The 26,521-nt window shown below is 44.6% G+C and overlaps 1 protein-coding gene across 1 annotated transcript; it reads right to left on the minus strand.

Moving 5' to 3' along the window:
- Positions 1-2,502: 2,502 nt before the first annotated feature.
- neurl4 (neuralized E3 ubiquitin protein ligase 4) lies at positions 2,503-26,229 on the minus strand. Its single transcript, XM_085759673.1, has 29 exons — positions 26,014-26,229; positions 20,448-20,970; positions 19,982-20,047; positions 18,597-19,123; positions 17,858-17,969; positions 17,663-17,751; positions 17,127-17,199; positions 16,637-16,910; positions 16,074-16,255; positions 15,874-15,959; positions 15,621-15,783; positions 13,558-13,768; positions 12,819-12,895; positions 12,633-12,711; positions 12,314-12,483; positions 12,077-12,205; positions 11,310-11,455; positions 10,952-11,170; positions 9,717-9,815; positions 9,446-9,598; positions 8,620-8,790; positions 7,391-7,549; positions 7,079-7,258; positions 6,572-6,665; positions 6,376-6,483; positions 5,527-5,671; positions 4,886-4,998; positions 4,530-4,689; positions 2,503-3,465 (listed from the first exon to the last, which is right to left on the minus strand). The coding sequence occupies exons 1-29, from the start codon at positions 26,176-26,178 to the stop codon at positions 3,261-3,263; spliced, it is 4,878 nt and encodes a 1,625-aa protein (XP_085615799.1). The 5' UTR covers positions 26,179-26,229; the 3' UTR covers positions 2,503-3,260.
- Between the last annotated feature and the right edge of the window lie 292 nt (positions 26,230-26,521).

Below are 26,521 nucleotides of genomic sequence, written 5' to 3' on the forward strand. Positions count from 1 at the left end.
CAGGGTCCAATTAAAAAAAAAAAAAAAAAAGGCGAAGCGAAGCTGGTTCAGAAGAGTGTCTTTACAGCTGACAACAGATTAGTAAACTTAAACCGACTATGCAACCCAACAGGATCATCCAGCAGATCACTGTCTGTTAGTGGTACGCTACTGTACTCCGCCACAAGTACGGCATCATTACTTCTGTTTGTGGGACAGCAGACAAGTAATTTGTCTATTTTTAGTTGTTGAACTCTTCTGCGTTTTTAAATCACTTTCGTGTGTGTCTGTTCTTACATGGCAGGACAGAGCTGCACCTGAAGCAGCCACTATCTCTGTAAAAAAAAAAAAGCTATGAAAACACCCACTATTGGCCTTAATGAGTAATTAGTCTACAGCATTTTGGAAAAGGTGTGATTGAGAAAGTATGCAACACTGCAATAACATGTCAGTGACCGGACTTTTCTTTCCTACTCTTAAATAAACTGTGGAAAAAAAGGAACCAAAAGCACCAGTAGGTTTCGTCTTTTCTTCATGGCATCTTTTTGTTTTACAACCTCCTCCCCCACCCCCCAAAAAAAACAAAACACATTTGAAACCATCTTTCTGTGCATACTGTCTGTCAGTTTATTTTCATTTTTTATAAATCAGGAAGATATGATTTGTTATGTAACAGCCTGTACAACGCAACATACAGAAAAACGAAAAAACAAACTAAAACAAAACAAAAAATACAAATCAAATTGTACAAAGCAGCACTGGGCCGTAAATAACCCATATAATAATAATATTTTTCACATTTTTGATTGGAAGTTTAGCCTTTGCCAAAACCTCCCTTTAGATCTTCCATCAGTCAAATCACAGCTGCTCTTAGAAGGTGACTGAGCTTCTTCAATTATTATTATTTTTGAGTTTGACTCATCAAAACTGTGCCTTTTAAAATAAAAAATAAAAACTATGGGTTTTCTTGTTCTGTAGCAGGTTTTTATCAAATTGGCAACAGGACTGAGGGTGGTGGAAAAAGGAAAGAAAAAAGAAAACGCTTCAGAAAGCTGTTCACATACAATCAGTCATTAAGGTGGATGTTCTGGATCAAATAATAAAACCCTTGTACAAACATGTTGACAAATGTAAATCAATGTTAGTCGATGTAATAATAGAACCGCAGAGCCCTAATTGATAACATTCACATGTAAACACCAGCACAGGTGGTGGTGTGCAGACGACGGGGGTCGGCTCTGGAGGTCCTGCCCGGTAAACACTCAACACATGACGGATGGATGGAGGAGCGGAGGAGGGTGTGGATCTAATAATGTAAACGGTGGAGGGGATGGATGGAAGGAAGGAAGGGGGGCGGAGTGGGAGTGATGTGGAAAAGCACTTGAACCCTTTGGCTTCAATCCATTATAAACCACCTTTAAAAACACTTAAGTCACATTTTGGGAATAGCAGTTATTCGCTCTTGAGGACTGTCAGTACTCCTCCATATGTATGCTAATACTAACATGAAGCTAGAGCCATTTTTCCTCTGTTTATCGGTGACAAACCGACCTACCAGCACTGCCAAACCTCACTGCCCAACACTTTATATCTCCTTTGTTTAATCTGTACAAAACTCAGTGGTAAAATAAAATTCACAGTTGGAGGTTTTTTTATGTGTTGGCCTTGACAGTTACCGGTTTCCAGGCAACCAGTGGAATGCCCGTTACCGGTTTCCAGGCAACCAGTGGAGTGTCCGTTGGTTGCCTGGAAACCGGTAACCTTCCGGCCAAGAAATGACCGACTGCTCCAACAAAAAATGAATTATTTGCCATAATAACTGATGAATTCTTTGTAGAGATTAAACAAACAAGATAACGTCTTAATGGGTGAGTTTTAGAGCTGCTGGTTGGTGGATGTCCTCCTCTGAACTGAGTGGATGGTTGCTTCCCATAGAAAAGCTAAGCTAAAGCTAGGTAAGCTAAGGCTAAAGCTAAGGTTGAAGTTAGCCAACAACACATTTTGTCAATTGTTTTCAAACTGTGTTTTTCAGCTCAGGAGGAAATTACTTTAAAACCAATCTCAACTGTGATTGGTTCATCAAATATTTTGACTTTCCCCACAGCTTCTCTATGGGATCCATCCAGGACAGCTGGCTCCATGCTGTAGCTTTGTATTTACTGCACAGACATGACAGTGGTGTAAATCGTCTTATCTAACTCTAGGCAAGAAAGCGGATAAGCTTATTTCCCAAAACGTATAAAAGTTCCTCTACATCTTTAGCGCTTGTGCCAGCAGCAGTGGGTGCATCACAACCCACCAAATACCTAAGTAAATCTATATATATATATATATAATATTTAAATATTTCATGATGTATCCTTTCACATGTAGCGCTAATCATTTGCCAGTCGTTCAAATTTTCTGTCAAACTTTTCCAGTTTTCTCCACAGTTTTACGTCTGTGATTTTTTTTCTTTTTCTTCATTTGTCTAGAGGAGTGAGAGGTGAGGCTGGGCCGTGACAAAAATGCAAACAGGACTAAGAAAAGTAGCCAGAGCTAATGTGGAGACACAAAGAGGACAGCAACAAACAGTGGTACATGTGTAAACATTTTTTCTTCCTCCAGTTTTTAAAATCCCCCCCCTCAAAGAAGTCACAGTCACAAGACACTCTTGGGTTTTCCTTGTTTTCATCTTCTTGTGAAGTCTTAGTTTGTTTGTTTTTTTCCCTCTTTTTTTTATATTTTTGACCCACGTTTCAGTCTCTTTTAGGTGACAGTCCGTTTACGTGCAGGTTGGCAGGGGACAGCTCCTCCAAAAGTAAAACACTGACCAGAGCAGGGGGGGTGAGTGTTAAAATAAGTGCCGAAAGGTAAAAAGAAAAAAAAAAAAGTAGCTGTTTGTGAGGAAGAAAATTAGATCTCGGGGGAAAAATAATAACTAACTGCAGTGAATGAACAAACATGTCGTGTCGATGAGAAGTTAGTTTAAAAAAAAAAATCGCCCACGAGTGTCCAAAACATAAAGTGCAGGCAGTGTCTGTTCTTCTTTGAAACCGCCGTAGCCCCCGGCTGTGAAAAGACTCCAAGAGCAACACCAAAAGAAACAAAAAACAAAAAAAACTAAACAAAAATAATGCTGATTTGTCAACAACCCAGAGTAGGAACATCTGGATTCCAGAGGAGTCTCTTGCTCAAGGCAGGGGTTGGATTTGGTTGTCAGTTTATTAAAAGTACGAGGAGGTGCCGCCGGACCCCTCCCCTCCACTTCCACCCGATTGCCTCCCTTGTTTTCGCTCCGTTCACTCGATCCGGACGAGCAGGCCGTAGAGGAGCGTGCCGCCCTGCTCCTTCGTGATCCACTCGATCTCTGAGTTGCTGAAGCGGGGGTCCAGGGGCTCGCTGTGGCCCAGCGTCTGGGGTCCCACCTTGTAGGAGCCCGGACGCACGCACACCTGGAATCCCACCTGGGCCTGGTGGCAGCGGTGAGAGCGGGGGTCCCGAAATCTGCACCGGGGGAGAGAGAAGAGATTTAGACTGAGTGTTGTTGCTCCGTCTCCTTCTTCATGCAGGACAAAAACAAACAGATGATACAGTATATATGTAATGGAAAGGATTACTTTTTACAGCGGAGTATTAGGGCCACATCGAGAAAAACATTTTCACAGACTTTTTACCAGAATTTTACGAGAGTAAAGTCATAATTTTACGAGAAAAAAGTTATACTTTTGAGAGCATTAAGTCAATTTTATGAGAAAAAAGTTATACTTTTACGAAAATAAAGTCAATTTTACAAGAAAAAAAGTCATAATTTTACAAGAATAAAGTTATACTTTTATGAGAAAAAGTCAATTTTACGAGAATTTTTTTAAACAACCTTCCTCTCAAAACAACAGGTTAAAATATTATGACTTTTTCACGTAAAATTATGAATTTATTCTTGAAGTCTGTGAATTTTTTTTTTCCGCAATGTGGACCTCGTCGTAACTTTCTCACTTCGTCAACAAATGGATAAATTAATGGTCATGGTCAAAATGGTCGAACGAATGTACGAATGTCAGTGACAGCCCAGAGACTTAGCAAACTACCCGTAAATTACCCTCTTTGTCCACTTAACTTTTTTGTTCATCTCTCTGGTGGTTTGAAAAGGATTGCCTGGTCTCTGAACTAACATATTTTAAAACTTAGACAATATACTTGACAGTCTCCCTACAAGTGAATGCACCTGTTGTTACTAGCCCATCTTTCATTCATCATTGTTCTTTTGTTGTACCACTTTTCGTTTCTGTCTTTAGTTAGTTTTGTTTCTTTCTTACAAATATATATTTTGCACACTGTGCTGACTCACAGACACTGCAGTATGGGAATAACATGGGTTTTATTTTTGTTTTCAGCACTTTATTTAACATTACACGTTTACAGTACTTAACAACTGTTTTCATAAGCTGTTTCTTTATAATAACTGTGAACTAAGAGATCGATGTCAGCTGTGTTATGTGACCTGTGATGATGATAACAATAATAAGGAAAAAATGTTTAAAAAAAAGAAAAAAACAAGCAGGTGAACTTACTGCACTTTGGGAGCAAACATCTCCAAGCCGGAGTAGCGCATGGTCGGAGAGAGCCGCACTCTGGGAACCTCCCTGCCCGGCGCGCTGTTCTCCTCTGGTTCCGTGTAGCCGTTGGGCCCCTCCGCCTTCACCGGAGACACCGAGAAGATGGACGACGTCCCTGTAACAACATGTCAGTGACACGTGATGCTCTTGTCCAACAGATCGGTGCAACAGCCAGAGAAGCTGCTACGCACTTTTCCATCATCAACAACAACAACAACAACAACAACAATATAATCAAACAGCATCAAATATTCATGTGTTTCTGGAAGGACTCTGTACGTCAGAGCTAATCGAATCGGCCGTCGTCCTACCAGGCAGCAGCTGGCTGTGGTCCAGCGTGCGTCGCAGGGCTCCCACACTTGTGCCGTGGTACGCAATGTGCCACTTCTTCAGTGCATTAGATACCTCACAGTGGGTTTTGATCCTGCACACACAGAGGAGATATCAATATTACACAGGGTTCACACTCTTATCTTGAAATCTGTTTTCTATTTGACATTTGCACCTTATGTTTGTACATTTAACCAGTTTGTTTCTATGTTTATTCCTCTCTCTCATTATCTCTGCCAGAAGTCTGATTTAAAGATGTGCTCTAACTAATTAATTATGACAAATTTATCATAGAACAACACAAAAACATGTTGTTTTTGTTTTTAAACCACTCCCATGACAGCTCTCTGCTACTGCTCTATCTGTCACTCAGCAGCGGAGACAATTGGTCCAATACTGGACTCAAAGTATGAACTCAAAGTCTCTAGTTTTCTTACTAGGCACTTCTTTGGAAAATAAATCTGTCACGATTGTGATCAATAATTTCCCAGGACAACTCAAGCTTTTCCAGGACATTTGACTGGAAAAATTGGTCAACCATTTTCCAGGTTTTCCAGGACACGTGGGAAGAACCCTGTTATACAAGACAATCAGACATCAGCAAGTCGAAGCAGCGTGTCACCTGAGGGCGAAGCGGCACCATCCGAAGGGCAGGGCGTAGTCGCGGGGCGGCTCGCCTCTCTTGTAATACGCCTCGTCTCCCCGCAGCTTGTGGCAGGACTCACAGTAACACAGGTTGTACTTGGCATCCTCGTTGAAGTAGCCGTCTTTGGTGAAACAGCGGTGGAGGAGAGCGGCGTTAATTCAGATTCAGATTCAGTTTAATAGTCATTTTCATGCACTTGCACACATAAAAACAAGATAATGTTTCGCTTAAAAAAAGGGAGAAAAAAAAGGATACAAGGCAAGATTTACTAATATAAGTTAATAAAATATAATAAATAATCTGAGATCTATGCTGCCCTACAAAGGCAAAGTGCAGTATCTGCATTTTTTCTTTTTTTGACCAATCAAAAGTGTGGCATATTCTCTTCAATCTGGTAGAATTTGATATTGGTACTGCTAACATTTCCAGAGTTATTGGGCTTTTTATTTTGTTGTTGTCCATCCAAAAAAGCACTGTAAAACCAAGGCAAAGTGCCGCATCTGCACCAAAACCAAGGCAAAAGTGCAGTATCTGCCATAAAACGGTCAAAATTGGTCAGAAAGACAAACTACAAAATACATTTAATTCAGTCCACCTTTATCTAATCAATTATAGACTTGGTAGTTATTCATAATTTGATGCTTAAACCTGACAATGAAAAACACAAAAAGCTGTTTTTCTCAGTTTGGCATTTTTACAGATACTGCACTTTGCCTTTGTAGGGCAGTATGGTTCTAAAGTGCAAGTAGAAGTTAAGTAGTAGTAGTAGTTTAAAGAGACACAGGCTGGGGGGAGGAGGAGGTGGTGGGGGAGGGTCAGACTCACCTGGTAACGTGAGCAGGTCCTTGAAGCGTGAGCACAGCGCCTGGTACTCGCAGGTCTTGTTGGGGTTGACCTCCGGAGGCGGCGTCCAGCACACACTCTCTTTGATTCCTGCACAGAAGAAGAGAAACTCACTCACAGTCGGACCAGACGGGCAGATGTACAGAAAGAAACAGTTTAAAAATCTTCTGCCTCGTACCGTCAACCATGTCGGCCTTCTCCATGTCGCCCTGACAACGGGTCTCGCCGCTCTCTCCACCCACTGCTGGCACATTGTTCGTCACTATGGTAACCTGCCGGGATGACAACACAATTAGTACAGTACCTTAGCGAGAGGGATGTAACAGCTTCACTGGGTCACAAACAAACTTTGGTGAATCCAGATCTGATTTTTAAAAAATGGTGTTGATATTACTCAGTGTGGATCCATATAAAGATCTACATCCACAATGAAACACCAAGACCACGGGGAAATATGACAGTTATTATTTATGTTTATTATCTACTACATTATTTTATAGTTTAACAACAACCTGACAAAGCTCTGAAAAACTTTCTTGCTCAAATTAAAATCATGCAAGTTAGAAAAAGGGACAAAATCGAGATTGAAAAATACTTTTTATATATTTGAAATATCTAAATCATATTTGTAGTAAACAAGGTGCACAGAGCAGGTGTGTGTGTGTGTGTGTGTGTGTGTGCAGACCTGTTCACACTGGCCGTAGAGGTCGATGAAGGGGTAGCAGGGTGATGGGATGTCCTGCGCCGCCATACCCTGGTCCATGCCGTTGACGTAGAGGTGGAGACAACTGTTGGCGTCCACCAGCAGACCCAACACCGTCCCCTCTGGACACGTGTCCAGGTTAGGACCGTAGTTCTCACATATCTGAGCAGGGGAGGAGGGGAGAACATGAAAAACCGGACAGCGCTGGACCGTTACAGAAGAGCTGATGATTTGTTTTCTCATGCGAGACAAACAAGACATCCTCAATATGATACAGATTTAGTCGGTATGCACCTTTAGTGAGTTGTGGAAGACGGAGTCTCTCTGCAGCAGCCAGGCCGAGCGTTTCAGACAGCACGCCGTGGAGGGGAAGTTGAGCCGGTCGGGGGAGTGACCTATGACCCCTAACGACAGCGACGACGTCCATGAGGGGTTCAGACGGTCGATCTGAAACTGGCAACGACAAAACAACAACAAAAATGTCTTTACATTCACATCAGATGTCATTATTTACTTCTTCATTTAGCTAATTTATTTATTTCCTGCACTCCTAAATCTCAAGGCTCCGTCCAATGTTTGTGAGGGGTTCGTTAAAAATAATTGACCAAATTGATCAAAAATCAAATTCAAGTGAACTGAAAGAAACCACACTCTGGTCTCCTGGAGGCTGGACAATAAATGTTGTGACATAACAAATCTCATAAGGGTTTAAATAAATTAAACGCATCAGGTATCATGAGAAATTCATTGATGTATAATAAAATGTTTTTGATTTTAATTTGATTATACATTTTTTTTATTTCAATATCCTTTATTTAAGGATATTGAAATGAAAGAAAACGCTGAGATGTGAAGCAACTAAAGAGTTAAAAGAATAAAAGATAATATATCAAATTTAAAGGGATAGTTCAATATTTTGGAAAATTGGCCTATTGTCATAATCCCTGTAGTCATAGCAGTAGGTTTGTTACCTTTAATTGTCGGTGCAAGCTATTTTTAGAATGGCGGAGTAGAGCCGCGAGCTGCTCAGAGCTACGCTACGGAGGCTCATGGGATTTCTTGGTTTCCCTCATCAAACTCATCAAATACACAATCCGACAACTCCAAAACGCTCTGGTGGACAAGTTGTGACCTGCACATTCACCACGCTATGAGATAATAACAGAACGTTACGAGACAGAGTTGTTTTAGAGGTAAATCCAATTAAAGGTAACAAACCTACTCCTAAAACTATAGGAATTATGACAATGGGTCAATTTGCCAAAATGTTGAACTATCCCTTTAAAGCAAAAACATTTCTTATACATCAATAATTTTTTCATTATTTAAAGTATGTTTGCCTTTAATTGATAGAACAGTTGAGAGAGACAGGATATTGAGAGGCGAAGGGAGGGGCATGACATGCAGCAAAGGCCACACCGGGGGGAATCGAACCGGTGTTGCCCCTTTAATATGGTGGCGCCTGCCTGCTCAAAACAGTGAGCTCAATAACCTAAACTCCACGCGCCACACCGGGTCCGTACCTGGAACAGCTGCTGGCGAGGCAGCGGCTGGGCGGTGACCAGCAGCCCCTGGTTGTAGCTGGACACGCGGGCCGCCGTCAGGTTCTGGTTGGACAGCTGGATGTTCTTCCCGTGGTTCTCCAGGAACGCCATGACGGTGGGCACCAGCGCGCACGGCTCCGCCACCTCCACCTGAGGACGGGACACGGTGATGTTTTATTGGGAATCATCGCTTCAGAAAAAGCTAAAATCTTCGCACATCTATTTCCTTGGCAGGTGCGTTGGAGGGTGACAATTAAACAAAGAAGAGTTCCCGCAAACATAGCCAACTCGCAGAAATTATTGCAACGTTTCGGTACTAGACCGTTTTCAAGCAAATGTTTGTGCCAACACAGGAAGCCATCTTAAATAGGAGTGGCTGTGTGACACAAACCAATCACTTTCCCACACGTCTGAGTGTGAGGAATTCAAATCAACAACATCAAAATACAATCAATAGAAACAGCATCAATATACAAAGGTAAAGTGCAATGAATACATACAATAAATACTAAGCTGTCGTGACTGGATACATTAGGTCCTAATGGAAGGTAATGGCTAATAGTCACAGTCAGAAACAATAAATACGACAGCTACAATACCTAAATATATAAATATAGGAAAATAGAAGAAAGAGGGACTTGCAATAAAAAGTGTGCAAGGATACAGTAAAGATCTGAAACAGTCTGAAAAAAAAAATCATCGCTTAAAAAAACAAAACAAAAACAACTGGGCCGAGCTGTCCTGTCCAGATGTTCGGTAACTTGTGAACACGCTGCAGACGGACAGACTGTCCCGTGGCTCCTACCTCTCTGACCGGGGTGCTGTCCTCCTCTCCTTCGCTGCAGCTGTCGGAGGAGAGCGACGGCGCCTTGACGCTCTCCATGTCCTCCATCAGAGAGGAGCTGACGATGGACACGGCCGTGATCCGCCCGTACAGGTCCAGCACCGCAAACACATTCTGCAGGAGGCAGGAGGAGGAGAGCAGCTGAACGGCAGCGTGGGGCCGAGGAGAAATCAATCTACTGCAGGTGTGTGTGTGTGTATGTGTGAGACAGAGTGAGTGAGTGTGTGTGTACCTTGGCCACTGCAGTAGCAGCAGGTCCCATGTCTTCTCCGTCGATGTAGATGTGCATGGTGTCATCACTGCACCGCTTCACGCCCACACGGTTCCCAACCTGGAAACACACGTTCAGTTTTAACGTCTTAACCGTCTCAGGGAGGAAAGAGACGAATGTCCACTGCTTCATTTGGACAGAAAATTAAATAAAAATACAGATTTTGTCTTCTAGAGGAACACAGAGTGGTTTTATGACAAGAGAGAGATACTGATGTTTCTAAATGTGCTTTCTCTTTTTAAAAAAACGCTGCAAATGTGCATGAAAGCTCAAAATAAGAATCCTACAGTACGGTGGCCCTGAGGGCTCAGTGCGCTGCAACATAAAAAAAACACCTGCAAAGACACAAACACACTGCAAATTACAAAAGCAACTGCATCAATTTGGCCAGGGTTAGGGTTGAGCTGCAGTGTGTTGAGCCTTCAGGGCCACCGTACTGAAGCTACACAGTAATTGTGAAGAATGTCAATACTTTTCCACATCTATCTGATAAAAAGCATAAGGATTGAATTAAACTGGGGGTTTATCTGCATCATGCTACAACTATAAATCACAGAACATGAGGTAATAAACCATTTACATTTAGATTTAAATTTATTTACTGATTTAATTTATTTGAAATGAGAAACACTGAAGACTGTCATTATAATATACTTCCTTAATATTCACCTGATGTGTCGGTCTGAGTCTGTGGCTTCTGTTGCCTCAAGTCAATATCAAATGAGCACATTTCTTTCACATTATGGCCAAGTGTTAACTCTTTAGCTTGAACAGTGAGTGAAGTGGTCCTGTTGTTTTCAAAAAGATACTTTACAGTGATTCGACATAAAAAATAAAAAAAATCAAACACTACAGTGATAAACGGCTTAAAGTGATGCAATCAAACAGATCAGAGAATAAAAAGAGAAAAAAAATGAAAATCTGGTTGGAGAATAAGCAGCTTAACATGAAAAGACGTGAGTTTTGTGTTTTAAGATGAAGCTGATTTCTGTCTGTGCTTCTGTGGAGCCTCCGAGCTCTGATAACACCTTATCTACTTAAGCCGGGGCTTTGAACCAGCCGGAGGGGGAGGAACGTCACGACCTGCAACCAGATCTAACAATCGGCTGCGGTCGTCTGTACGGATTACCACCCCGACCGGCGTCCGGCCGCCGGGAGCTTTTATATATCGGTGCAGCTCAGGTTGCAGAACTCACCGTCAGCCGGTCCAGCGAGCTGCCGTAGTTCTGGCGCTGCAGCACGCCGTTGCGACGGACCTCGGAGCCGCAGAGCAGCCAGGTGACCTTGGTGCGGAGGTGGGGGAGGGAGGGGGAGAGGCCCGACAGCGGGCAGGACGGCAGCTCCGGAGGCGCCAGCGTGGTCAGGCCGATGTGCAGCGAGCCGCACCACTGCTCGTCCACCTCATCAATCCTCACCTGCAGAGGAGGAGGAGGAGGAGGAGGAGGAGGAGACGAGAGAATATTAATAAAGTCGTTTTTACACACACAACAGGAAGAGGAGAAGGTCTGGATGGTTGGGTTTTTTTTCTTTTTTTCTCTGTGAACCGTCTCTCACCTCAAACAGCTCGTCTGCCTTCAGCTCCTTGGCGCTGAACACGATGCCGTGGGCGTAACCTCCGACCCTGATGGCCTGACAGCCTTCGCCCAGCAGCACCACGTTCTTACCGTGTTTACTGTGGAGCCGATGAGCCACGCCTGCTACTACACACACACACACACACACACACACACACACACACACACACACACACACACGACAGAAAAAGAAAGATGGTTATGAGGTATCAGTGACGTTTTTTTCCTGTTTCTTCCTCTGGTTTATTGTTTATTTAATTACAGATTTATACAAAATATAAATCAAATCTTAAAACCTACTTTTACAGAATTGCTTTTATCTTTTTTATCATCTTCTTATTGTTTTCCTTTTATTTCCCATCATTTCTGTCTTAATGTACCTTTACTCTCCTGGTTATTTTATCTTAACAGTTTTACTCAGAGGCTCTTAGTTTTACTTTTACGCCTTCTTCTGTTTTAACTCTTTTATCCCATCATTTTTTATCTTATTGTGTCTCATCTCATCTTCTTTTACCATATATAATCCTTTTATTTATTTTATCTAATGAACTGCATCCTGCATCTTAATACGACTCCTCCTGGTCTCAATTTGTTGTTGGGTTCTTCTTGTTTTGTCTGTGTTGCTGTATGTGGTCCATCTCTATGTGACTTGTCTTCTGTGGTCTCCATATGTTGTTTTTGTCAAGCACTTTGTAAATGTGTGTTTTTAAAGGTGTGTAAGGACCCTGCTGCTGCTGCTGCTGGTACCTGGTGAGTGAATGGGGAAGCTCTTCTCGGTGATGTTGCTGGTACAGAGGCTGTTGTCCAGTGGTCCTGAGGAGCTGGTGATGGACACCTGGACACACTGACCGTACAGGTCAATCACCGCATACACCTCTGAGAGAGAGAGAGACAGAGAGAGAGAGAAAGAGAGACGGGTGAGGTATGAAATACACTCCCAGTTCAAGCCCAGTGGTATCACTAGTGCCGTCACTGACTCTCTACCTGGTGGTAGGCCGGAGCACGCCATGCCCTGGTCCACGCCGTTGATGTAATAGTGGAGGTCGCCAGTAGCTGAGCGCATCATGCCGATGCGAGAGCCCGTGGTCAGAGAGTCCAGGTCACAGCCGTAGTTGTTTCGCATCGTGTTGCCGTCCTGCATGATGGCCGTACCACTGTGAACAAGGGCAGACACAAAAGAGTTTACAACCAAAATTTGAAAAACTGAAAGTCATAAAATAAATAAAAGGGAATTATTCTAAAAATATGGATGTCTACAACTTTATAATGTTAAAAAAAACTAATTCCCACGGTGCATCTCTACCTGAGCATCCAGGTGTCATAGTCGATGTCGGTCATCGTGTTTGGAAACTCCAGCTCCTCTGGCCTGATGGCCGTCACACCTGGACGCAGAACAGCAGCACACGCGTGCACTTAACGTCGAAAATTATGGTTTAAATATGTGAAATGTGAGATGATGTGAAGACAGAAAGCGTCATGGAGACCTCACCTGCTTCTATTGAACCCGACCAGCGGTCCACCATCTTCTGAATAACGATCTCAAACAGCTCTCCATCTCGAAGGCACCTGCAACACGGAGGAGACGAGTTAATACTGCTGAGTCATGGAAAACTTTTATCATTTAATCCAGGTTAAAAACGTTTCTCTTTTCATGTGCTTATAGCTGAGCTTTAACTCTTTTTTTTAACAATTTTTTTTAAACATTGTTTGTTTTTACGTTGTTTTATGCTGTTCTTTTTAAACGTTTTGTCTTTATGTAAACCACATTGAGTTGCCTTGGTATGAAATGCACTATATAAATAAAGATGCCTTGCCATGTCATGTGATGTCAGGCATCTTCTATACACTCTTGATCTTACACACAACCTCAAACTGCTCATCTGTATCTTGTGACCTTTTAACCGCACTAATAATAATAAAAAACAGAACTATTGTGCATCATAATTATTGAGAAATGACTCGGGATGAAACGTCGTACGGTTTCAAACAGTGAAACACTTGGTCCTCTGCTGTGTTGTTGTCAGTCTGTGCCATTAATGAGATTTAATTAGCCCGCTGACTGTCACAGATGATAATTGATGTGGTGAATCTGAACGGCTCAAAACAAAAAACAGGAAATCTGCTCCAGCTGTTTAAAAAGCCGCAGCCTGTGGGTTTTTACGCCGCCACCGCTTCTGATGGATGAAAACATAAACACCAACGACATGATCGCCGTGGCGTCTCGTCACCTGTTGGAAATGACGATGGCGTCGTTGAACTCGCTGCGGCAGTTCTGACGCAGGGCGGTGCGCCCCCCGTTGGTGATGACGGCGTTGGTGCCGTGCAGCTGGTGGAAGCGCAGGTCGCTGGTCGTGGTGGCGCCGGCCACCGAGCAGGGGCTGCCGGGCGACATGGCCGTGGGGCCCTCGGAGCTGTCCTCCGGGAGAGGGGGGAGGTCCACTGAGAGAGAGGGAGAGGAGGGGAAACAGTCAGATCTTCATCTTCAAAGTCTATCGAACATCAATACTCAAATCCACAACACGGAGGAAGATTAACTCCAAGATGGAGAGCGAAACTCTGCAGCCCGAGTCTGAGAACACATGGTGACGACAGCACTGAGGATTTCAACTGGATCCACCACAAATAACAACTACAGAGACAAATGAGCTGGAAACATGTTGCTGCAGGGAAACTGTGCTTCACTCCTCCTGTATCAGTTTTCTTCTTTTGTCTCGCTTTCTTTTCTCACCTCTTTTTGTTTATTTATTTATTTAGTGTTGTTATCATTACTACTACTATTATTTTTACTATCAACATCTTCCCTTATCTTTATTTTTTTCCTCTCTTTTTAAAAATGTTGTTATTTCTCTACCTTACACAACGTATGTGATTATTATTTCTTTACTGTGCTTGAATTATTTGTTAGATCAAGGTGAGGTCATGTCATAAGCCTTTCGGGTTTCAGACCTCACCTGCACATTTCTTTTTTTCGTATCTTTCTTACTAGTAAGAGAGATAAGTAAATGTTTTGTTTTATTTTATATGTGCAAATAAATAAAGTCTAAAAAAAAAAGTCTCCCATTTGTTTTGGAAATCCAAGACAATTGTGTCATATTGGCAGGAAATGCATTAATAATGTATCAGTGGATTCGGTGTGAACATTCCCGTTAGATGTGATGAAGCTGTATACGTGTCAAACATCACAATTTAAAGGGTGGAATAATAAGGAAGTGATACAAATATCACCCACTGCTCATGAAAGATAGGAATAATAAACGAAATCTTTATTATGGAAAGGCTGTGATGTTTCCTCAGAGCCCAGAGAGAGTGTGTTAAACCTCTATGGTCAGATTTTAGTTGATTTGAGTGATGGCAGGCCAGTCACAATTATTACATCATTCGTTGATAGCAATTATTTGAGATGATAGCAATTATTTTTGCATAATTAATTAATAATTTGCATAAATAATTAAAATCGTTTCCATTCATCTGTATAAAAACACCTGGATGAATCTAACAGACATGGCAGATTTCCACCTGTTTCTCTATGGTTTAATTGCGCATGAGTGGAGCACCACAAACTGTTCATCTCCGGCGCTTTAATTTCTAATATTCGACGACTGCATTTCGATGAGTAGCTATTGACATTAGCATCATGGATTTAGTTGCAAAGCCTAAAGTCAAAGAGAAATGCAGTTTTTTTTATATGTTCCCATATTTAATGCCAATAAATCTTCTTCTTTATAAGGTGTATGTGTATTATTGAACCATGTTTAGGCTTACACTATAATAGTGGCTTAAAATAATTAGAAAAAGACTATTTAAACATTATTCGCAATTCTTTGTATGGCTATTAATCATCAACTAAAATTTCATGACTTTAACGACCCTAAGTGTTGGTGTAATGTGACTTATATTGTTTTGTTGCATCTAGTGACTCCTTGTTCTTACTTTTCTTTGCAGCGTTGCAGGGCCGTTGCTAGGAATTCTGGGCCCCTGAAAGAATACTAAAGTGGGCCCCTGCCCCCTGACTTTTCCACTTTTTTTTCTTAGACTACGTATGTATTATCATTTTTTATTTAGCCTTTTATTTAGTTTTGATGCTAATGCAGAATTACTGTGAGTATTAGTCATGGTCTTATGCAGAATAAATCTGTCATACAAAGATTAGACTACTGGGGTTTTTGTGGGCCCCACTGGGCGCTGGGCCCCTAGAATTATCGTCACCTTTCTCCCCTATACAACGGCCCTGAGCATTGGAGGTGAAATTTTTCCATTTTCATTTTGCTCCAACAGTCTCTCTCTCTCTCACCCATGTCGTCCATGATGGTGGCCTGGGCCGCCTGCCCGTACAGGTCCACCACGGCGTAGACGCTGGGGGGGACGTTCCAGGCGGCGGGGCCCTGAGCCACACCGTTCACGAAGAAGTGGAGGCTGCCGTCCTCTTTCCTCACCACGCCCACCGTGTCGCCCGCCTGAAGACGCCAGAGAGAAAGAGTCAATACAAAAAAATACAAAAAAACCTTACTGTAGAGGAAGAGCTCAGCGTGACGGGTGGGACTCGCCTTGAGCCGGTCCAGGTTGTGTCCGTACTCGTCCAGTATTGTCGTCCCGTTGTGCATCACGCCGTTCCCCGTCATCATCCACGTCCCTGGAAAACACGTGTTTGTTTCTGTTGTGACGCGTTTGAACTGCAGCTCACACTCCTGATGACTCATCAGCTTCCTCGGGGGGAAAACTTTATTGTTTTTTATTGTTTTGTTACCTGAGCGCAGGTTGGTCATGGTGGAGGGCAGCTGCAGGTACGCAGGGTTGTGCGTCGTGACTCCGATCTCGATGGAACCCGCCCACTTGTCCACCATCTTGTCGATGCGGACCTGGAACACCTCGTTGGAGCGCAGGGGCCGACTGCTCAGGACCACGCCGTGGTTGAAGTCATCGGTGGCGCTGTGACGAGGGTGTAAACGCGTCAGTTTATCAACAGGGTTCCTACACATTTGAAATTTCCAAATTCCATACTTTTTCAAGACCCTAATTTCCAGACTTCTCTGTAAAAAAGATCAAATAATTTGTGATATTTAAGTAAATAGATGTGCATAATATAAAAAAAGCATGCAATTTATCATTTAGCTAAGTACAATAGCACATACAAAACAATTAACCCAAATAGGTAAGACCAAACCAAGATAAGATAAATAAAATAATTTCCATACAATAGTTTCCATTTCCCATACTTTTCCATACTTTCCATACTTGCGTAGGAACCCTGTATTAATCTCCGTGCTTCATCTTCTACAAAATCTATTGGTCAAATTATTGGTGACTCACTGTGGCCGCAGCGCCGTCCTGCCGTCGCTGATGATGGCGGCCTTCTGGCCACAGTTGGGGTGGAAGAGCAGGCGGTCGGGCCCCTCCGGGTCCGGGGTGAGGGAGAGGGACGGCCGGGGTCGACCGACGTCCGGCGACAGAGCCCTCATGATGGCGTTGTTGCGCCTGAGGCGGTCGCTGTGGTTGTGGTTGTGGACGATGGTGACTTTGACGGCCATGCCGTACAGGTCCACCACGCCGTAGACCACGCCGGGGGTCTGCGCTGCCGCAACACCTGGAAAAACATCGAGAGGTTTGAAGTGGGAGGTGCAGGATTTATCTGTTTTACAAGAATTATCATCATGAGATCAGAGAGAAACAAAAACATGTTCCTCCTGGTCACGTATCTCTGATCTGAACCGACTGGTTGGTTTTCTTCTTAAAGGCATCACAATGACAAACCCCCTCCCACACATCAGCGCTGAGTTTTCTTCGCCTCTTGATGTCTCACCTTGGTCGATGCCGTTGATGTAGAAATGGAGCGCGCCGCTGGCTTTACGCATCAGCCCTATGTGATCTCCCTCCTGAAAGACGACAGGAGGAGGAGGCAGAGATTTAACAGACTCACTTGCACAGCAGGTGGTGGTATATATTTATAGATAGATAGATACACAGGTGCATCTCAATGCTCAATCTCAATTTATGTACAGTATGTCAGTAATTCAGTTCAAAAAGGGGGAATAATATATTTTATATTATATATATATATATATATATATATATTATTATTATATAGATCCATTACACACAGAATGAAACATTTAATGTCCTTATTTATTTACTATATTTTAATTGTAATGATTATGGCTTGTACATTGAATGAAGACCTAAAATTCTTAGTTGGGGCTGTTTGACTTGAACTACTGGAAATTGACTTTTCCATGATATTCTAATGTATTGAAATGCACCTGTACTGTCTGTGTGTGTGTGTGTGTGTGTGTGTGTGTGTGTGTGTGTGTGTGTGTGTGTGTGTGTGTGGTCACCAACCTGGAGCTCATCAAGGCTGAATTCACAGTATTCCCTGCGGGTTCCTTTCCCGTTGGTTAGTATCCCACAGCCACTCATCATGATTGTACCTGAGCCAGAAAGTCGTTCATTACTCAGCGACCTTCATCAGACGTCTCATGGTGTGTGTGTGTGTGTGTGTGTGTGTGTGTGTGTGTGTGTGTGTGCGTGCGTTACCTGAGCGCAGATTGGTCATAGTTGCAGGATAGTCCAGGTTGTTGGGGTTGTGTGTGGTCACGCCGATCTCTATTGAACCGGACCACTTGTCCACCAGCTTATCAATACGGATCTATTAAACACACACACCCAAAAAAAACTGTTACGTATTGATTATGATAAATAATACTTCCAACCTGAAGAGAGTGACTTTCCCTGTACAACCTCCTGTAACACAACATGATACACAAATAACAAACCCCTTGGATGGTCCAAAAGGATGAATCAGTCTTTACAAATCTCAATTAGTCATGTTTTTACCTGCTGGGCCACCATCATTTCTCTCACATACATCACTGTGTTAAAAACTACGAGAAACAATGAGTCAATTAATAAAAAAAAATTAAAAAAAACAGCACATCGACAGAGAAGTGGCAACAATTCTGAAAACTGATGAGTCATTAATTCCAGTCATAAAGCAAAAAAAGTGAAATATTTGCTTTTATATGGTTGAACTTATTGTAAATTCAGCATCTTTAGGTTTAGGACTGTTGGTTGAATACAAATCCAGATCAGAAAATGACTTAAATTACATGTAGACTCATGATCTTCATCTTTCTATCTGAGTTCAGGTGTTTTGTTGACTTGGTAAATATCAGCCTCACTTCCTGACGTAGACAAACACCTGCACTGATAACAACTGTCAACAAGTCGCCACTTTATCATTACTATTCATGAGAGAGCAAACATCAGCGATCACCTCGAACATCTCGTTGTGTCGGAGCGGCCGGTTGGTCATCACCACGCCGTTGTTGAACTCGTCCAGCGGTCTCCTCCGCTCCGCCGTCTTGTTGTTGTTGCTCAGTTTGATCAGCGTGCCGCACTTCTCGTGGAAGAGCAGCGCGTCGTTGGTGGTCATCCCGGGGGTCAGGGCCCCCGGCGCCGGCCCCACCCCTCCTCCTCCTCCTCCTCCTCCATTACTGGAGGAACCGTTGTTGGTGTTTCCGGCGTCTCCGGCGCTGCCACTTCCTGTCCCTCCTCCTGTCGTCCCTGTGCCGCTGTCGCTGTTCACCGCTCCTCCTCCGCTGCTGCTGCTCCCTCTGTCGTTCCTGGAGGAGGAATCAGGGGCTGTGTTTCCTCCTCCTCCTCCTTCTCCTCCTCCTCCGCCGCCTCCTCCTGTTCCTCCTCCGCCTCCTCCATCCTCCCCTCCTCCGCCCTCGTCCTCGGAGCGATAAAAAGATACTATTGCGTTGTTGAACACGTCGAAGAGCTGGTGCTCCGTCAGCACTGAGGACAGAGAGGAAGACGGGAGAGACGCTGTCAGTTGCTGGTGGTCAAACCTCTATTACTGCCAATGATACTGATTATTGATCATTTACACACCTACTACAAACTTATTTCATGTTTCTAATCACCATCTTAGCCTGGCACGTTTTTTAATTTGAAATGGAACCAAATTCAGCTAAAAGTGCAGCCTGGGGTTGATTTACACTTAAAGGGATAGTTCCACATTTTGGCAAACTGGCCCATTGCCATAATCCCTATAGTCACAGCAGTAGGTTCATTACCTTTAATTGTCGGTGCAAGCTGTTTTAAGAACGGTGGAGCAGAGCCGTGAGCTGCTCAGAGCCACACTACAGAGGCTAATGGGATTTCTTTGTTTCCCTCATCGAACTCATCAAATACACAATCCAACAACTCCAAAATGCTCTCGTAGACAAGTTGTGACCTGCACATTCACCACACTATGAGATAATAACAGAACGTTACGAGACAGAGTTGTTTTCTAAGTAAATTCATGCAAAACCACTGATGGGCGTTCCCATCGGGGCAGTTTTTCGGCATCAGTCCCTGCGTTTGCCTTGAAAACAACTCTGTCTCGTAACGTTCTGTTATTATCTCATAGCGTGAACATAGAATAAACTGCAACAGCAATGTGCAACACCAACAATTAAGCGTTTTTGTAATCAAGCAGGATTTCTCCAGGGGTCGACAGAAGTTACGTACTATAGTTAACTACTTTTAGGGGGCCCCCTAGTGGTGATGGGGAACTAAGCAAGTGCTTAGTTCGCTCATGTCTTGGGCCGGTTCTGCTGGTGGTGTTGGTTAAAAGTCTCTGAGCTGATCTGAGAACAGTTTTCTTACCAGTGTCGGGCTCCAGGTTGTTGGGAAACTTGTCCGGTCTGTTGTGACTGCAGCTCAGCTCAGGCACTGACAGGACAGGAGGAGACAACAGATTATTCGTTTTTTCTTTCTCTTTTCTTTTCTTGTTCTGGTCACTGCTGATTTTGATTTGTAGCCTACTACAACAGAGGTACTTTTGTTTTCTTTGTTTTTGTGTTTGTATGTTCTTCGTTGAGTCATTATTCTGTCCCTCTTAGTGTAATTCCTTGTATTGGTTTTCTATGGTTCTCCTATGTATTTCTCATGTGTCTTTTTTACTATTACAACAACAACAACCTGCCTGGATGGAAATTATCCATGGCTACAATCTGGCATATTCACATATATGTACAATGTTCATTAATATACACAGTCCTCAATCTAAATAAATAAATCACAGTCCAACCTGCAGAGTGGGAGAGAAACAAACACAACCTTCGCTCCCTACCTTCGTCTCCATTCATCATCCCATTCATCGCTGCCACATTCATCAGTGCCGTCATTCCCGCGTCGTCCCGCACCGCGTGCACCACCACCTCCTCCTCCTCCTCCTCTTCCTCGTCCTCCTCATCCTCCTCCACGTCCCGCTCCACTGTCTCTCTCTCCCTCTCGGCGGAGGGCGGCGGCGGCTCGCAGCTCACCACCGTCACCTGGGTGCACTTGCCGTACAGGTCCACCACGGCCCAGAGCCGGGGCGGCAGGCCGCTGGCCGCCGCGCCGCAGTCCTGCCCGTTCACCCAGAGGTGGAGCTCGCCGCGGGAGCTGCGCTGGATGCCCACGCGGTCGCCCTCGGCCAGCTGGTCCAGGTCCCGGCCGTACTCCTCCAGGACCGAGCGGCCGTCGCGCAGCACCGAGCAGCCCGACACGATCCAGGAGCCGCCCTTGAGGCCCGTGGCGCTGCTGGGGAAGTCCAGCGCGGCGGGGTCCAGGGCCGTCACGCCGATCTCGATGGAGCCGCTCCACGAGTTCACCTGAGGAGGAGGAGGAGGAGAGAGAAAGAGAGAGGGAAAGTTCAACTATGTGAAGAATACAGACTCATCATCCTGAGCTGATGTTAACACCAGATTCAGAGCGTAGTAGCGCCACAAACTGAAGCCGTGATGTGGGAGCTGCTGCTGCTGAAAGAGCTCTGAAAGGTACTGAGCTAAAAACTGCAGGTAGATTTCTATGGAAGATGAAGTGTGCCTTGTTGTATGATCCCTCTGGTTATTTTTAGTCCCTCGTAAAAGAAAAAAAGAAAAGAAAATCAGCACAGCGTGTCGTGTCCACACTGTAACACACAAACGAAACCTCAGCTGTCAACTGTAGAGAAATGATCGAAGTTTCATTTCGGCGGTTTGCAAAGAAACAGTAAGAAAAACAAACTGAACCCAGGGTGAAACAAACAAACACTGGTCGTCCACCACAGCAGCAGCAGCATCACATCACCGTCCCAAAGTGTGGAAGGCGAGGTCGGACTCGGTATCGATGCAGAGAGGTAGCTGCTGTGTGCATGTGCACGTCGTCCCGCTCCTATATTTAGATAGCAGATCAAAGACCAAGAGAAGGAAGAGTGTTACATCCCGCTGACATCACAGCTCACTGATCAAACAAATATAATAGACAGATTTATATGTATGAGACTTGTAATACAATCCCCCAGGGGTCGGATTGCAGGTTGCAGGTATGTATTTATTGGTTTGATCAGCTGACGGTGACATCAGAGGAATGTGATCGGCTTGGTGTCGATGTGGATCCACAGAGTTGAGACAACGTCCTTTTTAGTGCAATAACGTTTTATAAGCTTTAACACTATGCTTTTCTTTTGTTAGATGCAGACAGGTGAGCTGAGCTGGTTAAATACGAGGCCTTCCCTGCACTACTGTGTTTGGTTTTATTCAAAATGTATAATTTCTACCAACTTTTAAGGCCTGCACTGATTCGATATTCTCTTAACAAGAGATTGGGAGACTTTTAAAAAGGTGTGGAAACCAATAATCTCTTATAGTACAACCCTGAGTAGCACTGGATGGGAGTTAGAGGTTTAATTTAGCTTTTTTATTTCAGTATATCTACCCATCTATTGTTTTTCATTTATTTATTTACTTTAATTTTGTTATATGTTACAAGTTTCATACTGTGTTTGTAGATATTGTGCTATGAGGCAATGTCTATATAAAAGAAGGTTGTGGTACTGATACACTGTTTGCTCCACAATAGAAATATCTGAAACAAAATACATAATTTCTAGAGGAACCTCTGACGCAAAATCCAATTTTAGCAGTGTACCAAAACTGACCATACTGTTTAATCTGATACCTAGAAAAACCTTGAGACGCTCACACCGCTCATCTAAAGTGAGGAAACGACATCGACAGATCATGAACTAACGGTAAAAACACAGCGGGTTTGAATCGTTTCCCTTTTTCCAATCTTCTCTTCTCTCTTTGACCAAAACCAATAATAAGAGCAATATGAGCTGCCGGCCTTGTGATGCACACAGAACAAACAACACTTCAACAAACAAGCCTCACTGCCATCATGATCTTCACAGAAACCGCTGCACATCCAGACGTGACAACACCGACGACCCGGCCTCTGTTGCTTTTTCGTTGTTCCTCCTCTCTCCCCTCACACAAACATTTCACTGCAACACTCTCCGTGTCTTTGCGTGTGACATTGGCCTCGTATCCCATAACCCCCGGCGGTGGCGGCGGTGGCGGTGGCGGTAGCGGCCCCTCAGGTATCCGTTTCTTTTCCCAGAAACATAAAACTCATCATAAGCTTGACAATAATGTGATACTTCATTGATTCCTCCGGGTCGGGTCGGGGGGGAGGTTTGTTTTGCTTCTGCGATGATGATGATGATGACAGAGTTGCAGAGTCAGCTACTAGGAGGGAGCCGGTTGCAGCTGCTGCTGCTTGGGAGATTCACGCTCTTCATGCGCTCCGACAGATGCTTCGCCGACACGGGGGCACGAACCCACGTCATCTCACCGAGGAGAGGAGTGATCTCCTTCCTGGCTCCCTGCCCTCCACCTGCCGGCCTCAGGAGGAGGAGGAGGAGGAGGAGGAGGAGGAAGAGGAGGAGGAGGGAAAAACATCCAAGAGAAAATCTGTGCGGTTTGCGCCTGGAGGCAGGAGGAGGAGAATTTAGTCAAAGGTAATCTTAACCGTGAGATCAATATCCAACCGCTCCCTCGTCTCTCCACAGGACTCTAAGTTGAAGTTGGCAGGAATCCACCCCGATGAAGTGACCTTGGGCGTAACATTGAAGCTCTGCCACCTCCTCCCTCCTCCTCCTCCTGTGATTTTGTTTTCCTGCAGCTCACCTCTGTGCCAGAGACAAAACACAACTGAATCCCCCAAAACTGCTCGATATCATTTAAAAAAACAAAAAACAGCATTGTCCCGTTGTGACGTGTCTGCTGCCTCCTCCTCCTCCTCCTCTTCCTCCTCCTCCTCCTCCTTCTTCTTCTTCATCTGGTGTTCCTCCTCCTGAGCAGGTGCTATGTAAGGCAGTGTGCTACGACAGCCCGGGTATCTAGGTTAACAGATTTAGTAGTAACTCGGCCTGACCGGGTCGCTGTGCGGAGGAGAGACAGACATCTCCTTCCCCTCTCTCGCCCGCTCACTTATGTAACAGCAGCCTGTGGGTGTCTGCCTTCAGTCTCTCTCTCTCTCTCTCCCTCTCTCTCTCTCTGTTCAGGAGCCCGGTAACTACAGGATACGGCCACACACATGCCAAGTAGGACCACCGGACTGGACAGCCTTTTTGAAAAAGAATGAAAAATTAAACTGTGTGCGATTTAAATTCAAAAGCTGTGCTGGGACAGGACAGAGCAGGGGGAAAGCTCTCAGGCCATACACACACACACAGACACACACACACACACACATGGACAAAATCTATCAACTCAACTCTGAATGGTGCAGAAACTAAGGAAAGAAAATCTCACAATAACAAGCAAAAAACCTCTAAGTAAGATTTGGAAAACATGAAACTCATCTAAACTTGCTTGAATTCAACAAATTATCTATCAACTCAACTCTGAACGGTGCAGAAAGCAAAGAAAATCTCACAATAACCAGCAAAAAACCTCTAAGTAAGATTTGGAAAACATGAAACTCATCTCAACTTGCTTGAATTCAACAAATTAGACAAATCAAATGTTGCAAAAGTCCAATTCAGCCTTTAAATACTGCAGCCTGTGGTTCGCACTATTCATTTATTCATGATTACAATTGTTTTTCATAATTTCTAAAGTCCCAAAACGACATTCAACCAAACAGATCCCATTAAGTCAACTAACTGACTGTTTCAGCTCCCACCGGGCCGGCGGCTGTGGCTGATTTCAGCTTTGGATCACTTTGCAAACCACAGTGAAGTTGTTTCTTCCAGTCTTAAACACAAACCCAAACCCCTCAAACCCCACTGGCAGTAAGTAATAATTTAAATCACTTCATTTGCTTCTCTGCTGCACTCATTTTCCAATTTCCACAGCAGCTCAGTGGATGTCGGCTGACGGGACGGCCCGGCCGGCGGTCACTCATAACAATCTCTGTGTGTGTGTGTGTGTGTGCTCTGTGATGGAAAGTTATTGATTTTTTAAGACGGGCAATGCATGTCATGACAGAGCATGAGGCCGTTTATGATCAGACTGAGAACGCCATAGGGGATGGAGAAGCTTTTATATATGATATCAGGCTGCTATAGCGCTATTACCCAGGATGCTTGGCTCTGCTTCCACTCAATGCAGCTTGACCTCTGTTTGCATGGCTGGTTTTTTTTTAAATAACCTAACCTCACCTGTCTACGGACACGGACAGGGGTCTTGGCTGCACACACTGTTATTTACAGGGTGTGTGTGTCTGTGTGTGTGTGGCCCAGTTGGCATTGGCACACGCTCCAGATCTGCCGTGTCGTTGATAAACTCATAGGTTGGCAGACTGCAGAGGCAGAGGCCATTACAACGGACGAAGCCATCCTCCACTAGAAAACAGCCAAACACTGTAAACAAATGTGCACAGGCACTGACAAATGTGAAGATACAAGAACAGGACAAACAGAAAACCACTCATGTTAAAGCATTATGAACAACAAATCACCTAATGCATGAGGAAATATAGTATATATACAGTTTATGATGATGTTTTCCCTGAGGAATGAGGGGGAGACTTTGCCCATTGCCATATTTATAATCTTTAAATTATTACAAATTCACTGTTAGAATAATAATTATGACAGTAAATGTCCCACCAGTGACGGTTCATGATTAGATTAGTGTAATTACTGAGTTATTCCTGTTAGTGTTCACACTGCTCAGAGCTGCTGGTGTCTTTGTGCTTGGCTCAAGATGTGTGAGAGTATTAGAGAGAAGAGCTCAGGCCTTCAGACACAGCACTGTAGCTATATTATCATTAGTGGCACTAAACATTAAAAAAACAGAGGCTAATTGTTTATATTTGTGTCCAGAGTGGCTCTCTGACAGCCGGCTCTGCAGCAGCATTAGCCACCGGACCGACGGACCGGGGTCGGGGGGCTGACAGGCACCGACCGCTGTCCACTCCCAGAGCCTCGTTAGCGGCGTTACTCAGCTGCTGCGGCTCGATAAACAGCACCGAGCCCCGGTAAACACAGCACGGAGCCCCCACAGCACCGTCCAGCAGAGCTACACACACAGACACACACACCGCCTGCTGCTGCTGCTGCTGCTGCTACGGCTCGTTAGCTCGGCGCTGCCCGCTCCGAGGAGGCGGCACCGGGCGGAGCTGCGTCCGCCCCGCGGTCCGTTCAACCTCCGGTAACTCACCGAGGAGTCCACCGAGTCCCCGGTAAACCCCCGACACCGGGTCTGGTTCACCCGGACCACCCCGACGGCCCTGCTCGCTGTCCCGCCGTGCGAGCCGCCCTGAGCAGCGGAGCCCCCACTGCGGCCAGCCCGGACCCCGGCCCCCGGCCCCCGGCCCACCGCCGCTCTCCCCCCGCAGCGGAGCGGCGGCGGCGGCGGCCTGTGGCGGCTGTTGTTGTTTACCTTCTTGTCAATGCGGACGGTGAAGACATCCCTGTCCCTCAGCGGCTCCTTGCTCAGCACCAGGCCGTGGTTGAACTCCTGGACCGGCTGGTTGCGCCGGGCGGTTCGGTTGGAGTTGGACAGGCCGATCAGCTTTCCGCTCCGCGGGTGCAGCTCCGCCGCCATCTTCAGTGGGCGGCCAGTGTTCACGACAGTGGGGCTTTGCGACAGTTACGCTTCGGTATACGGCAGGTCGCAGGAATCCATACGATAGAGCGAGCCGCGCCGCACCCTGACAGTCTTTTTACAGTCTATGGCCGCACCCTGACAGTAAAAACAGCAAATGACCCATTAAAAAAATTATTTCAGATGCACACATCTTAATAAATTATAGAAGTAGGCCTACTTTTCATATAGTTTAAATTCTCTTTATATATATATATATATATTGATGCAGCATCTTTATTTTACTAATTATTCTTAACCTATGTTTTTATTCCACACTTAGCACTTTACTTATCTTTTCATT

This window comes from Trachurus japonicus, chromosome 18 (assembly GCF_045865225.1).
Source record: "Trachurus japonicus isolate A0001 chromosome 18, Traja_1.0".
Lineage (NCBI taxonomy): Eukaryota > Metazoa > Chordata > Actinopteri > Carangiformes > Carangidae > Trachurus > Trachurus japonicus.